We start from the raw sequence: 15,213 nt of genomic DNA, 5'->3' as shown, positions 1-15,213 counted from the left end.
CGGGCCCCGGATTGGCGCCATTCGCCCTGCTCACAGGGCCGTGTCCGCAGGTATTTCCCGGCTGTTCTGGAGGAATTCTCCAAAGCGGGGATTCTCGACGCCGTCATCGCCGCGGGTGAAAAGAACCAGGATGGGTGCGACTGGCGAAATAAGAACGGCGATATCATCGCGGGCATCGACCCGCCTCCAGGGAATCCCTACTACGCCGTCATGCTGTCGCAACCGGAATTCTGCCAAGTCGTCCTCGACGCCCTCATCCAGACCGGAAATGCGGAAATCAACTTCAGACACACACTCCGCGGTTTCCAACAGCGCGATGGGCTGGTGGAGTACGACGTCGAAAACGAAGCGGCCAGCCAACCGCTGCGGTACAAATGTCGGTATTTAGTGGGAGCTGACGGCGGCAGGAGTACTGTTCGGCAGAACCTGGGAATCCAGCTGGAGGGGTATACGTGGGAGTCGATGCTCTTTGTGGCTGTGAACTTCGAGTATGGCCTCAGCGAGCTCGGCTGGAAGGCCGCCAACTTCATCGTTGATCCGGACGACTGGGGCGTTGTCGTCAAGCGAGGCAAGGGCAACAGCTGGCGACTGGCCACCGGGATTCTGTGCCCTGGGGCACCTACAGTCAAGGTCAACAAGCTGAATGAAGCCACAATCAACATTGTCAAAGATCGGCTTAGTCGCTTCCTCCCTGGCGATACAAGCCGCATCGAGTATCAAGCAATTGCGCCGTACGTTGTTCACCAACGCTGTGCCTCGAGCTTTGTTCAAGGCAATATCTTGCTGGCTGGAGACGCTGCTCATGTTAGTTTATCTAACCTTGCGTTTCATCCTTATCTCCCAATCCTCAAGCATCCTCATGAAGCTGTTATTCCGGTATGCTAATTCCATATTGCAGCTCAACAACCCGGTCGGGGGACTTGGACTCACAACGGGTATACTGGATGCTGCACATCTTGCCGGAAGCCTGCGGCAGGTCCTGAAGAACGGAGCCCCTGTAGAGCTGCTAACATCCTACTCCGAAACTAGACGGCGGGTCTTCCGCCAGACTACTAATCCCATCACGACTGCAAACCTGCGTCGACTATGGTCGACGACGCCCGAAGACGTCAAGGAAAGAGAGACCTTCTTCGAGAAACTGCGCGACCCGAAGGACGTGGCCACGCCTCTACAGGTCGGTCTCGTGGACTTTTCCCTCACCTCCACCTCCCACACCAAATTCGATACCTACCACGAGGTGACGTGGTTTATCTCGGTGACGAAGCGCCAGGATTGGGATATGGATACATTCAGGCACGAGTACAGGACCGTGCATGCCAACATGACCAGGAAAGGCAAGGAGCATGGCTCCCCACTCCGGCAATACGTCCAGCTCTCGAATAACGCGCAGACCATGACCATGAAAGGCGGAGTGCGAGCGGACTGGGACTATGTCTCGTGCCTCACTTTCCCAAACCTGTTCCTCGTCCACGCTGGCTTCCAGGATCCGGGCTACCGCGCTACTGCGGGGTCACATATCTTCTGCCGGCTGGATCAGCAGGGCTGTCTTACGCAGGAAGTGGCAAGACTCAGGAACGACACAGGCAGGACGAACGATGATGGCCACCGTGCTCGTGCCTTGTTGTTCCACGAGCGCAGCTCCCCGACCGATGAATACTCGCAGGAATGGCTTGAGGCACGGGTCGACGGACTAAGTGGCATTGTCCGTGCTGAGATGAGTATCACGGAATACGTCCTTTGGCGAGACATTACACCCAGAAATCTCGACTACTTTTTTCGGGAGACCCAGTTTTCTGCCGGGTCGTGGCACAGGTACAAGGCTGTCGAGGCTTTTGACTTTGTCGACGAAGATTCCGTCGCTGCTTTTCTAGATCGCCATGGTGAGGTCCTCGCGAGCGATAGGACTGGTCGTATCACGGTGGTTGCTGGGGTGCCAGACAACATATTGTGACAGGTAGCCGAACAGAACGTCGAGGGAAAAATGTAGGATTCTTTTTTTTTTCTCAGGGCAGACTTATGCTCCCGCATGACTGTTGGTGGTTGCATGGATGTTCAAGGACTGGCAAACATGTCAAGGGCATTAAAATGTGTATCGAGCCCTGCTATGCAACCAAATCACACTGGGGTATGTCTTCTGCCTCCTTCGCTGTAATGGTGTCAACCGGCTTCTTGCTCTGGTGTACTAAGAGTGAGACTCTGCCTCGCGTAGGCCAGGGCTACTGCATGCAATTGGCGTTATGCACCCAAAGATTGATATTTCAATCCAAATGGCACAGATGAGGACGTATTCACCCTTGTCATGATATCAGTCATGTCCAGACACCTTCTTGGTCAACCGATCGTACACAGAGGAAACTTCTATCGGCACCAGTACACTTAGAATATGCAAGCGAGGTCACCGAGTTCTAGCATACATTTAGAAAAAAATCTCCCAGGCCATCTGCGACCTTGTACGAAGTACTTCAACGTCGACTGCGCGCCCTTTGACAGAGGGAATATCACTTATGTATTGCTCAACTTCGGCCCTATGATTAGCTTTGAGGCGAAGAACCTTCCGATGGCATGTTAGACCTGCTTGGGATGGCCAGGGTACTTCCAGGAGCGAACCTTTCCTTGTTCAAGAGTAACAACATCAAAGATCTCTTCCGCAATACCTCCTGGGCTCGAAATTAGCGATTTGCGCAGTGATATCTGCGGGCGTTGGCGTCGAGCCCACCATACCTTTCCACAGACAGACGCAGTGCAGTGCATCCTGGAGACCATACGCAGAGTCATACTCCGACGGCTTCTTCGCGGCCACAACAACATACCAGGTAACGCATGGGTCTGTATTGAAAGGCTCAAGGCGTTCAACAGGGCGAACACCGCGGAACTCGCCGTCGCGGTTGAACAGCTTGGAGACGGACACAAAGTTCCCAATGGGGACAACTCGGCCACTGGAGAACCCATTTCGAACCCACGGGACCTTGTCCCGGAGATCCTGGGCGTCTTTCAGGAGCTGGATCCCCTTCCAGTGAACCACAGCCCCGTTAATCTGGTCCCCGTTCTCGGTTGCGAGTGGGAAGAACCGAGCCGTTTCCCCTCTCTGCGTGGAATCCCATGCGAAATTTGACTCCTCCTTCAACAGCCATAACGGTGCATTGAAAAGGGTCTTGCCGTCTTTGAAAACATCGTAGAAAAGATACTCCATTATTGGAATCTAGCGTCCGGCTATTCTAGCAAAGCCACCAGGCATGAATAAAGAAGAGAGGAGTGACTGCGCGCTGTTTTTGATTTTTTTTTTTTTCACTTCTACTCACCCGTGCCAAAATCATATGCTTAAATAAGGGCTTTCCATTAACCAGTTTTGGCTCTGGGTCGTGTTGTTCGCCCAAGTTCGCGCAGATTGAAACAAAACTGCCGGCACTTGTGCAGTGTTGACTTGCCGCCCGTCCTGATGTTGATATCCAGCATCATTCTGGATATTGCTTTGTTCAAATGCCGTATTCTCTGCCGCAGGCCGGGCTTAGGGCCGAGGCTAACATCTAGCAGCGTAACGGGGACTGTGCATTCTACGGGGCGCCAATTGGGCACTTGGAACGTACATCTTCTCTTATTTCCGGCTTCTAGGCTAGGGTAGCCACACAATGCATGATGCGTACTTGACACGGATATCCGGGTGCGAGGGAGTCCGCGAGCTTCTGAATTTGGACTCACGCAGCAACTGCATAACCTTTAATTAGTTGATTCGGCCTTGTCCCCTGGATTAATCCGTCCTGACTATGCGCATGGAAATAGAATAAACAGAGACAAATGGTTCGAACACGCTGGAGTTGGAATACAGCCCTGGAGTTAAGGGGTTGCCTTTTCTTTGTTTCAGCGCATCTAGAAGCTCCATAACAGGAAATGCCCTGATGTACATGGATTGTTGCACATACTTGGCTTCCTACGATTAAACCTGCCCTTACTCCGTCACCCTCTTCTTCCATCTATAGTATTACCATTATAAGTTACCAAATCCCAATGCAAGGTGCTTCGTTACATACTTCCCTATTAGTAAATAGAGCATTAAATATTGCGCTTTAAAAAGGTAAAAAAAAGTATATAATAATATTTATTATAAGCTTTAAAGCTTATAAAGTACTTAAAAAAGTTTTAAAAGGTATATTAAAGTAAATAAAACAGTTTAAGGGCTTATAACCTAATAACTAGTTAATAGTATTATTTATAACAACCCTTTAAATTATTTATATATAGCAAGCGGTAAGTTATAAAAAAAACCTTAACTATCACGTACTGCGCTAGTCCTAATCAGGATAGGCGCGTCCCGGGCGCCGTCCGACAGAACCTACTGGCGAGAAGCCTTCTGGCCCCACCATCCACCCCACCAAGGGTTCCCCTGCGAGGGCTGCTCCCAACCACTGTTACCCCAGGGGTTCGCAGCCTGCGTACCGGTCGGCGCAGCGGAAGCCGTAGGGAAAGATGCGGTGGGGTAAGAAGCAGCGGTGGTGGACGGCTGAACGACAGCCTCCTCAGTGGGGAGCGAGACGTAGCCGGCAGTCTGGGATGTTGCGGTAGCGGTGGCGGTGGGGACATAAACAGGGGCGGTAGAGGTGACAGCGACAGCGGAGGAGGTGCGGCTTGACGAGGAGGACGAAGAGGAGACGGAGGACAGATCGTAGCGGTCCTTGAGGTTTCGCCACCAGTCGCGGAGCATCCAGTAGTCGAACTCGGTGATTTCGGTGGCGCTGCCGGAGAGCATGATGAAGCTTGTTACGCCGGTTGGGGTCCAGTCGTAGAAGTCTGCATTCTATCAGTAAGTGTATCTTTTGTACGGGTGGAGGTGAGTGAGCATACCGTCCAGAGCGAAAGTGTGGCCAATCTCGTGCAGGTAGATGTGGATGTTCTCGGTCTCGAGGTTCTCGAGGAAGTAGTCGGAGCCGACGCGCTGGCCCCAGTCGCCGCCGGTGCCGCCCTCGAAGCCATCGGTGAGCCAGAGGCTGTTGTCTGGGTGCTGTCAGTTTATTGTCGGTTATGGATGTCAATTCGCATACCGTAGTGACGGTCAGCGCCAGCCGCACAACCGCTGTAATCGCCGTCCTGGTGGAAGAACCGCCCACAAGCCTCCGCGCACTGCGGGATTCCATCGGCGTCGGTGTCGGTGTAGACGTCAATGTCCGAGGTGTCTCCCTCAAGCAGGGACTCATCGCTCACGGCCCATCCGACAACGTTGACTTCGACAGTATCGTACGGCCAGCCGTCAAATCCAGCGAGACCGGCAATCCACTTGTTGTAGGAGCGGCTGGCAGCAGAGGCGATTTGGGAACGCTGCTCGGCGGTGACGGATTGGGAGGAGTCCCAGCGGACACAGTAGTTGATTTTACCGCCGGCGGCGATGACCTGGTCGAAGCCGTAGTTCTCGAAGCCCAGGGCGTCGCTGTAGGTTTCGACTTCGTGGTCCCAGACCTGCCTGGCGGTTAGAATGTCCGTTGATTAGGATTGATGGGCCGTACCTCTTGCAAAGGAGTGACGAGGTCGGAAGGGGGATCCCAAGTGCTGGGAAGGCTGACATCGCGTTTTCCGTGCGAAGAACCGGACTTGGGCACGCCGATGTGCCAGGGGAAGCTGCGGTCAGTCAAGGTTGAGAGAGCGGTGCTCTTGACAGGGTGGGCGGCAACATAGCTGGCCAGCAGCGGAAGCGCGGTAACAGAAAGAGTGGTCTTCATTTTGGCAAGGAAAGAAAAGAACGAAATTGCAGCTAGTCAATAGCTATGCAGAAGAGAATGACTTGATTGCTTCCATGATGGGTCTGCGAGCTACCTATATAAATATTCATCCTGAAACAGGGGGTCCGGGGACAGGCTTCTGCTATACTTGGCATTAAATCTTGGCAAGGCCAGAGCCGGCGCAGGTGAGGCCCTATACGGAGTAGAGCATGTCCGCTTAAGTAACGAGGGTCTTGACTGTGAAGAACCAGGGATAGCTCCAGGGGAAAGCGCCACTAAATGGTGCGTGATGGCAGCATGGCAGCCACCGAAACATCCGTCAAACCGCGTGCGGAGCGGCCAAGCTTCCGTCAATTAACAAGAAACAGCAGTGCCCCTGCCCGGCGAGACGAACTGCAAGCCAGCCCTTAACCAGCCCTTGGCCGTAAGGCTTGGTTCACTTATTCCGAGACGGTGGGTCACTCGGATAAATTGCTGTTCGGCGGTCGCAAATCCGAGCGCAAAGCCGAGGCTGCCCTGGCCCTGGCCCTGGCCGGCGGGGCTTTTCGGGTTATGGGCTGACAGTGACGCAGTTGGCAGGTGGCACTGGCAGATGGCAGATTTGTCGCATGGGTGCCTGGCACGATATTCCTCGACACCTCCTGACAGCGACAAGAATGAGCCCCGGTTCACGATTACTGAAGAAATTAACACGGAGACAAGCCGACCCGTGCCTGTTCACCTATCCCTTTTCCGTGCAGTCCTTAGTCGTCCATTTTGCGATTGTTTTTGCGCTGCGGGCGAAGCAGCGGCCGAGCCGGGAGTTAACGCAGCTGGGCTTCCGGCTAGTGAACGTCGACAGGAACGAGAACTTGCGCGAATGGTACCTCAAAGTCAATCCATATGGCCGAGTATGTCGTGTGACTCGTTGGTTTTAGGATTTGAGCTAAGTGTTGTAGGTGCCGACCCTCACGTATAGCGCGCTTCCGTCGCCGTTGACCGACGCGCTGTCAATCGTCTACTGGATATGCGACCAATGCCCGAGTCTACTTCCCAAGGCACACCAGACTGAAATATGTCGACTACTGACGCAATTGCACGAGGCCCTTGACCGCTACGGCGCGGCCAACCCGACCGTGGATGACCTTCTGACCAACCATGACATCACACCTACCCACCGCAAGGCCCTGGAGTACAAGCGCGACTGGTGTGTTCCTGGACCCTGAACTCTATGAAAAGGCTATTGCTGACAGCGACCAGCCAGAGAAAGCAACGGGAATTGGTGTCGCAAAACCTGTCAGACGGGCAGAGTATGACAGCGAACTCAGTCTCCTTCATGAACGAGATTGTCGAGCTGCGGAATAAGTACAGCAAAGGCGGAACCTGGATTTTTGGCGATAAAGTCGGTCCGACTGTGCTTGACGCGCATGTCGTTCCCTTTGTTACACGGCTAGAAGATATCGGCTTGGATGACCTTGTCCCTGACCAATTGCGCAAGTATGCGGGAAAAATAAAGAAGCTGCCGCAAGGGAAGGAGGCGATGGGGCAGAGACCGACGGTGTGGGACGCCTCACTGGGACCTATAGACGAGATCCGACTATGATTGCATGTGATATGACCTGTATGAATATTTAGAACTATACACGTTGAATAGACAAGAGATCGCGAGATGAAGACAAACCTTGGGCTTCTTGGTGTAATTCGTCGGCTAGGACTCGGGCCAGGAATCGTGCGACAAAAGCATGACATTGCAATCAGTACACCAAGTTGTCATAATATCGCCCGTCCATCCCGGCCATGGCCCGCGCATCCCTGTTGAAAGGCTCTTTGAGACCTCCAACGAAGTACTTGCGTACGTTCGAGCGGAACACTTCGACCGGATCGGTCTTCTCTTGCTGGCAGATCCACGCAAGCCATCTATGACCGGTCGTGACATGCGTAATCTCATCGTTGTGTATGATTTCAAGAGCCTCAACGCTTTCGGCATCACGTGCATTGCGAAACTTGGCGATGGTCATCGGATTGACATCAAGCCCGCGAGCTTCATGGACGAGCGCGATGATGCTGATTCGCGCGCGCAGATCGTGTGCCGTCTTGGTGGCCGACTCCCAAAGACCGTGATGAACTGGAAGAGCGCCGAAGTAGGAGCCCATTTCCTCCAGGCGAGTACGGAGTAACGAGAAATGCTTCGCCTCGTCGTTGGCTACCTTGAGCCAATCGTGGAAGAAGGTTCGAGGCAGTTGCCGTGCAGATTCTGGCGCGTCTGGGCTGGTTTGGAATTCAGCGAAACGCACACAGATATCGATAGCCAGGTCAATGGCCCATTGCTCAATGTTGGCCAGAGCATGCAGCATGGCGATTCTGCTCTTCAGACTTCCTCCTCTTCCTGGCTTTGGCATGGCGCCGGGTCGGACTTCTACGAGGCTCTTCTCCCGCGGTGGTGTAGGAGGAAGCGATGCAGGACCTCCCCGAGTGATTGTCATCGGTGAAGAAGTTCCCTCCCGCTTGGTGAAGGTTGAGAAGAGGTGAGCAGTGAGTTCAATCTTGTGTTCAGAGTTCGAGGTATTCAGGATGTGGGTGCACCAGTCACAGAGCGTCGCATCATCGTCAAGATATTGCGCGGCAGTTAACGGTGTCGGAACAGTGTCGGCTGGAGCCGTGGGCTCTGAGCACGGCGTCTTCAACTTGATCTTCTCGCTGACAGGTTCCAACTTTGCGATTGACACATTTTCCGGGTAGTTCAGAATGACCGCGTCCTCTTGGACGTCAACCGGGAACGTGCACGCCTTGATGCCGACGCTCGATTCGCCCGTCTCCACATTGAAGTCATACGCGTGCCATGGGCAAGAGGCGATATACGCGGAGTCCTCAATGTCAATCTGCGCAGCTTCCATAGGACCGCCTGCATGCGGACACTCTGCTTCCATGGCGTAGTAGGACCACCCATCTCTGCTCTCGTTATTCGCTCTGCTTCGTCCCGCAGTGTCGATGGAGGGTAGCCGGAAGAGCACTAGGCGCTTCCCATCCGACAAATGGATAACATAGCGGGTGTGCGTGAGCTCAGAGAGCACTCCAAGGCTTAGATTTGGCATCTTGAGAGATACTGAGTGGTTGTTGTGAAGAATTGCTGATGGCAACAGCATCGAGAAAATTGTTGCCAAGCACGTGGGGCTGCTCATGCCACTAAATACGAATACGATGAGGCACGTGGAGACTGTGGGCGGTCAACATCGGCAGTACCTATTCTGGCCCCGCGGACGTCTCCGCGGTAGTCGGATGGCCATCCCGACGACACTACAAGCAGAAACTGAGCCAAATCAGCCCATGAAGCGTCACTCATCTACTTTATGTCTACTAGACACACTGGCTAATTCTTGAAATCAAGCTAACATCACATGTACCAGTCTCCTTCCATACGGTCTTAACTTTGGAAGCCCCGACGAAATGCCTTGAGCCTTGTACCGGCTGCGACAGCGATTGAGAAACCGACGCAGAATTCCCTTCCCATCCACGGGCGCGCAGAACTGTCTCCCAGCTCAGTCTGCCTCTCGAACTAAACAATTCATTTCTCCGGCTGAATACCGCTGAGGTCACGACGTGTCAAACTTGCGTACGCACCGCCGGACGACGTCAAGCTGATTTACCAGGATGGGATGGAGGATCACCATACAACGGCTGGGGCTGGCTGAGAGAAAGGCGTAGTGGTATCCCACTAGGATTGCCTATGCTCGTCTCGTGGACTCCCAATTCCTCAAGAAGGCTGGTCCATCAGACAGCCATACGCCGAAAATGTGAAATTCCTGAGGCTTTTGCCCAGTTCAGTTTTGCATGCCTTTTGTTATCAGCCGGCGGTGGCGTTGTTGGGCTCATCGTATTGGGCGTATAGCATATCTGTCTCTACTGTGATGGACAGTTAGATGGTGAAAGGCTCATTCCAAGCTTGAGTGTAAAGCTGGAGGCATTTTCCCTGCTTTCTGTCGATCGTGTCCTTCCATTACCATTGGATCTTCACTTGCACAAAATCCTCCGTTTAAATGGACAAATTACACCCATTCTTCCCCTTTATTGCTATGTCTCTTGGGCCGGGCCAGTGAGGCTCTGTCGGCTGAAGAACTAAAGGTACCTATAGAGGCGGGGTAATTGACATTTAGCATCGGCCTTACTCTTGTCACACTCGCTCCATCCAATAGTGCTCCTTTCCCGCGCAGGGCATCTCAACCCCGGTCGCAGGTGACGCGTACAAATAGGCCTAGCTCGTCTTCCAGACTCATCAAGCTGAAGCCCGCGTTGCAACTTAGGACCACGTTCGGCCAGGCATAAGGCCGCCGGCCAGAAAAGGCGCAAACTGTCTCCATCCAGCTTAAATCGGCTATTTACTCACTACTTCAATATCGTTAGTTCGAGGGACTAAGTCATGGAGCCCAATAGCCTCACCCTCGCCCTCGCCCTCGCCGGAGTTCCCCAAATCTTCGTCAGCTGCGTCGAATGTTTCCAGTACATCCAGTTCGGGCGCGAGTTCGAAGGCGCTCTGCAGATCAACCTGTGCAAGCTTGAAGCCGCAGAGATGCGGCTTACGCGCTGGGGCCGCGCGATGGGTATTAACGGAGCCACTAAAAAGCTTAGCGAGCACGACTACGCCGAAGACGATATCATCAAGGCATATCGCTGGCTCGAACAGATCAGGTGCGCATTTGACGAGACGGAGAAGACATCAGAGCGATATAGGGACACACGTACGGCCAAGGACAGAAATAACGCGAAGCTGCAGATCCTAGATAAAGGCACCCAGACAACCGACCCCGCAGACAACATTCTGAGCTCTTTGCGCACTAGCATACACCGCGTCAACGAGGAACGCGTTCAAATCCGCAAGCGAGATCGCGTGGCCTGGGCGCTCTACCGGAAGGGCCACTTCGAGACTTTGCTGGAGACAATCAACGACCTCATCAGCGACCTGGTGGAACTCTTTCCGGGAGCCGTCGACGAGCAGAAGCGACTTTGCCGGGATGAAGAAGTGCAGGGTCTCAACGCTGGAGAACTGCAGGCCCTAGATGGGATTCTAGGGCGGGAGCTGGAAGATGATGTTTTCAAGGATGTTTTGGGAGAACTGACCCTCGCTCGGCCGGACTCGAACTTGTTCTTTGATATCCATGTCCAGGACCACTTCCGCGGCCACTTTGGGGATCATTTTGGCGAGGCGGAGAGGAGTAGAGCTGGGGTTTATGCTAAGGTCAGGGTTGGTGGTAGTGCGGTTGCGCACTTTGGGGGTAATTTCAGTGTTTCACCTAAGGCATCGGGGCTAGGTGACTGAGGGCTGCGTCCGGTTTTTTCGTTCTCGTTTCAGACTCAATGATGGCTCTAAATTGATATTCCAGCTATGTGACAACCAGATGAAGTGTGATCTTAATTAAAGTTTAACAAGGCCTTTTGTTATTGGTGTGAAGGCCAGCGCGTCTTCGCCTAACACAGCATCTTTGAATGTCAAGTTATTGATCTATGTAGACATATTTAATCATGGATATAATTTCAGCTCCATATAGGTACTATAATGGGGGCCATTCCGTCCCCAACCGCGTCCCGATATATATTGGTCCATTCAAGACCAGTCGACATCCATGCCATTCTCGGCATATTTTCAGACTTTAGAATTACCTCTTCGGTACTAAGTCTCATTTCCCCCCAAGATATGCTCGTTGCCTGTTGTCTTTGCCAGTGTGTTTATAAGGCCCTTCGAATACCGTGCAAAGGAAAGTTATCGATTGAATAGATACTAGAGAATTAAATAAGAAACACAATTATATTTAAAAGCTGGAGCTAACTAGGGTTTATATAAATAATTTAAGCTTTTAAAAATAATAAAAATTTTAAATACTTTTATTAATACTTTATAATATTTAAAGAACTATAAATATTATAATTATACAGGCAAGTAATTTAATAATAAGTATTATAATATTTTAATTAAAATTACTTAAAATACTTAAGCGCTATTAAAGCGCTATAATACTTTTTTATTAAATTAAGTAATTTTTATTATTAGTTAACACGCCCCCTTAACACTTATTTACTTTTAAATTAGTTAAAAATAAGGCTAGAGATATTTACTAAACCTAGTATTTTAATAAATTTTTAGTATTATTATTTAATAAGCGCCTTTATAAGGCTATTTATAATTATTTAGTTAATAAGGGTTTATTTAATATAAAGGTTTTTATACTAAACTTCCTACCTAAGCTATAAATTATAAATATTAATATAATAAAGCTTTAAGTAAAGTTATATATTAATATTAATAAAAATATTAATTATTTATTTATTATTATATTAAATTAAAAATTAATATTAAAAATTAAATTATATAACTTTAAAAACTTTTTACTACTAGTATATTACTTTAAAGGCCTTAGTAAAAGCAAGCAACTTTACCTTAATAATAAAGGTAATAATTAAATACTACTTTATGGCCTTTTGTTTAATTAAATTTTTATATAGCTTATAAATATAGCCTGCATTAAAAAATTAATTAAAGTAATTTATAAATATTATATTAAAGTATAACTTATAAATCTTATATTTTTTAATAAAAACCTTATTTCTAAATGTAAGACCAACAAGTCTTGAAGATCTCTACTAATAATAAAGATATTAATAAAGGAATTTAATTAATAAGAATAGAGTATTTTAAATCCTGTTAAATAATATTAAAAAAGTTACTTAAAGATTTAGAAAAAAAGGCTAGCCTTAAAACTATTTTTATAAATTTTTAAGCTATACTTAAGTTATTCTTAATTAAAAAGTAAATATAAGTTTAAATATTTTACGCATGGGTTTTTATTTTAGCTTATACTTAAGGCTTATTTTAGCCTTACTTAATTAATAGCTAAAACCTTAAATATTAATAACCTAGTTAAGTTATATAGCTTAATATAATAATAAAATATATTAAGCCCTTAATAGCCTAAGGCTAAAGCTTAGGTTACTTAAGGTATTAATTTTAAATTAATAGTAAATTAACTTTAGTAATATTAAATAAAAAAATATTAGCCTTAATAATTTTTTTTTTAATTAAAGGGTTGTTCGCGACCTGCTACTAAACTAAAAAAAAATAATAATAAAATATTACTATTATTATTAATATTAATACTAAACACATTTTTATTATTATTATTTTTAATTTTATTAAAATATTATTTAATATATTAAATTTAGTATTTTATTTTTATTATTTATAGCACTTTAAATAAAATATAATATTTATTTATAATTAAAAGGGGAAAAGCAGCACTTTAATAATACCTAGTATAAAAATATAAATTATAGCATAGTTTATAGTTTTATAAATTTTTAAACTTATTAAATTTTTTACTAAATAAAAAGTTACCTTTTTTTATTATAACTAAAAAAAAGCACTTTTAGGCGCTGCCCTAGCTTTTTAATAAATAAAAAAAAAGTGCCTTGCTATAACTATAATAATTTAAAATATTTTTATTTTTATTTTTTATATTTTTATTATGGTATAGTTTTAAAACCCCTTTAGTATAATATTTTTATTAATTTTAAAAGCCCTTAGTATTTTTTAATTTTTTTTTATGCTTGTTTCCCTTTAGGTTTAAAAATTTTAATTTTAATTAATTTTTAGGTAGTAATAATAATAATAATAACTAGTATAACTTGTATTTAATAAGCACTTTTAAAATATATAATAAGATTATAAATAATAATTTAGTAAGTTTTTTTTATTTTAATAATTATTAACTAGTGGCGCTTTACCAGCGCTTTACTAAATATATTAACTTTTAATTTTATAATAACTATTTTATTATTTAACTATAGCCCCCGTGCTTTTTAGCTTGCCTTTTTTTATTTTACCCTACGCTATGCTAGCTATTATTATTATTAATATTTTTATTATAGGTTTTATGCTACCACCCCCTTAGGCTTTTTTTTTTAGCCTTTAGTTTTTTTTTTTTATAAGTACTTTTTATTTTTAACTAGTCCGCTAGTGGAATACCTTTAATATAAATATTAGTTAATAAAAAATAAATTTGCTTATAATACATAAAGTATATTTAGGCATGTAAAAATAATAGGTTAATTAGAAATTTTAATAACTATATTTATTTAGCCCCTGGGCGTAATTACTTTTATTATATTTATAATAAGGGTACTTGCCTCCCCCTGCTATTTTATATAAAAAAAATATTACTTTTTTATAATAAATAAACCCTAGTAACCATAATAAATATATTTATTATTAAAATATATTTAATTATTAGGTTAAATTAATAATAAAGGCTTATAAAAAAAATAAGCCCTAAGGTTTATATAATAAAAATATTAGCTTTAATTATTTAAAAGCTTATTTAATTTTTTTAACTTATTATTAAATAGCCCTTGGCCTATTTTAATAATAGCTAGAATAGCTACTAGTTTACTAATATTTTTTTTTTAAAAAACAAGCCTGTCACGCCTTTTTTTTTAAAAAATACTAGGTATAAAAAAATACTTATAAAGGCCCTTACTTTTACTCCTGCTTTTAATATTAAGTAATAGTTTTTTATTATAGCCTTGCCGCGTAGTTAGTTATTATTTTTTTTAATACTTTAACTTTAATATAAATATAGTTTTTTATTTTAAATTATAATTTAAAATAAGTTTTAATACTAAGCCGGTAGTGTTTTAGCTATAATTTATTAAATTTTAAAATTTTATAAAAAAATAAAAAAGGTAATTACTTTACTTATAGCCTTGGGTATAATTTTAAAATTTTATAAAATAAAAAATCTTGTACCCCTTTTAAAGCTATAAGTAACTAGTAATAATTAAGTAATAATTTAATAATTTTTTAATAATACTAGCGGTTTATTAAACCTTAAAACCTAGTAAAAAAAAAGGTATTTAACTTAGTAAAATTATTACCTTTTTTTTAAACTAGTAGTAAATTAATATTATTATAGCTAGTTTTTTATAATTTACTAGGGCTTTTTATGCATACTTAAAATTAAAAAATAATTTTTATAAGTTTTTATAGCTAGGCCAGCCCTTTTATTTAATAAGAAATTTATTATATTTATAAATATATTATTTTTTAAGAATAGCTTTAACTTTTTATTCTTTTTTTTTATTAACTAACTTTATAATTAGTAGTTATTTTTTTTCTTCCTTAGGCTTATCTTATTATATAAATAGCTTTAAAAAAAATATAAAATACTAAATAAATTTTTAATTATTTATATATACTAGTAAGCTAGAGCTAATATACTTACTTTTTAATAATAAATTTAATTTTAAAGGGTTTATTATACTTTAGGTTAAGTTTTTTACTTAAATATATTAATTTAATATTTTTTAAAAATATTAAAATATTATTTTTAACCTTAAATTTTATTAAATAATATTTTTAATTATAGTAAAGTACTTGCTTTTTTTATACTTTATTTATATAATTTTATAAGTTTTTATAAAGCTATTTTAAATAGTATAAGCGCTTTTTAATAAAAAAATAAAATATTAATTTTTTTAGGTTTTT

General features: G+C 44.2%; 6 protein-coding genes across 6 annotated transcripts in view; 3 read left to right on the top strand and 3 right to left on the bottom strand.

The window, feature by feature from the left end:
* Nucleotides 1-1,951, top strand: part of DSM5745_06148 (uncharacterized protein) — a gene marked incomplete at both ends in the record, with an annotated part of 2,212 nt that extends 261 nt beyond the window's left edge. The window contains 2 exons of the mRNA XM_026748164.1: nt 51-804; nt 899-1,951. Coding sequence (XP_026603996.1) covers nt 51-804; nt 899-1,951 — 1,807 coding nt within the window. The remainder of the gene's footprint in view (nt 1-50; nt 805-898) is intronic.
* A 681-nt stretch (nt 1,952-2,632) lies between these two features.
* DSM5745_06147 (uncharacterized protein) lies at nt 2,633-3,190 on the bottom strand (the record flags this gene model as incomplete). Its single annotated transcript, XM_026748163.1, has 1 exon — nt 2,633-3,190. One exon carries the CDS (start codon nt 3,188-3,190, stop codon nt 2,633-2,635), a length of 558 nt encoding a protein of 185 aa, XP_026603995.1.
* Nucleotides 3,191-4,327: 1,137 nt separating this feature from the next.
* DSM5745_06146 (uncharacterized protein) lies at nt 4,328-5,705 on the bottom strand (the record flags this gene model as incomplete). Its single annotated transcript, XM_026748162.1, has 4 exons — nt 4,328-4,782; nt 4,837-4,986; nt 5,034-5,445; nt 5,493-5,705. The coding sequence occupies 4 exons, from the start codon at nt 5,703-5,705 to the stop codon at nt 4,328-4,330; spliced, it is 1,230 nt and encodes a 409-aa protein (XP_026603994.1).
* A 656-nt stretch (nt 5,706-6,361) lies between these two features.
* On the top strand, nt 6,362-7,287 carry DSM5745_06145 (glutathione S-transferase family protein; the record flags this gene model as incomplete). Its single annotated transcript, XM_026748161.1, has 3 exons — nt 6,362-6,595; nt 6,644-6,891; nt 6,945-7,287. 3 exons carry the CDS (start codon nt 6,362-6,364, stop codon nt 7,285-7,287), a joined length of 825 nt encoding a protein of 274 aa, XP_026603993.1.
* A 151-nt stretch (nt 7,288-7,438) lies between these two features.
* DSM5745_06144 (Rieske [2Fe-2S] domain protein) lies at nt 7,439-8,776 on the bottom strand (the record flags this gene model as incomplete). The annotated part of the gene is made up of 1 exon (XM_026748160.1): nt 7,439-8,776. One exon carries the CDS (start codon nt 8,774-8,776, stop codon nt 7,439-7,441), a length of 1,338 nt encoding a protein of 445 aa, XP_026603992.1.
* Nucleotides 8,777-10,098: 1,322 nt separating this feature from the next.
* DSM5745_06143 (uncharacterized protein) lies at nt 10,099-10,995 on the top strand (the record flags this gene model as incomplete). Its single annotated transcript, XM_026748159.1, has 1 exon — nt 10,099-10,995. One exon carries the CDS (start codon nt 10,099-10,101, stop codon nt 10,993-10,995), a length of 897 nt encoding a protein of 298 aa, XP_026603991.1.
* Nucleotides 10,996-15,213: the final 4,218 nt, after the last annotated feature.

This window comes from Aspergillus mulundensis, assembly GCF_003369625.1.
Source record: "Aspergillus mulundensis strain DSM 5745 chromosome Unknown scaffold_5, whole genome shotgun sequence".
NCBI classification, from domain to species: Eukaryota; Fungi; Ascomycota; class Eurotiomycetes; order Eurotiales; family Aspergillaceae; genus Aspergillus; species Aspergillus mulundensis.
Note: the sequence above shows the minus strand (reverse complement) of the source record. Positions and strands in the feature narration are given on the sequence as shown.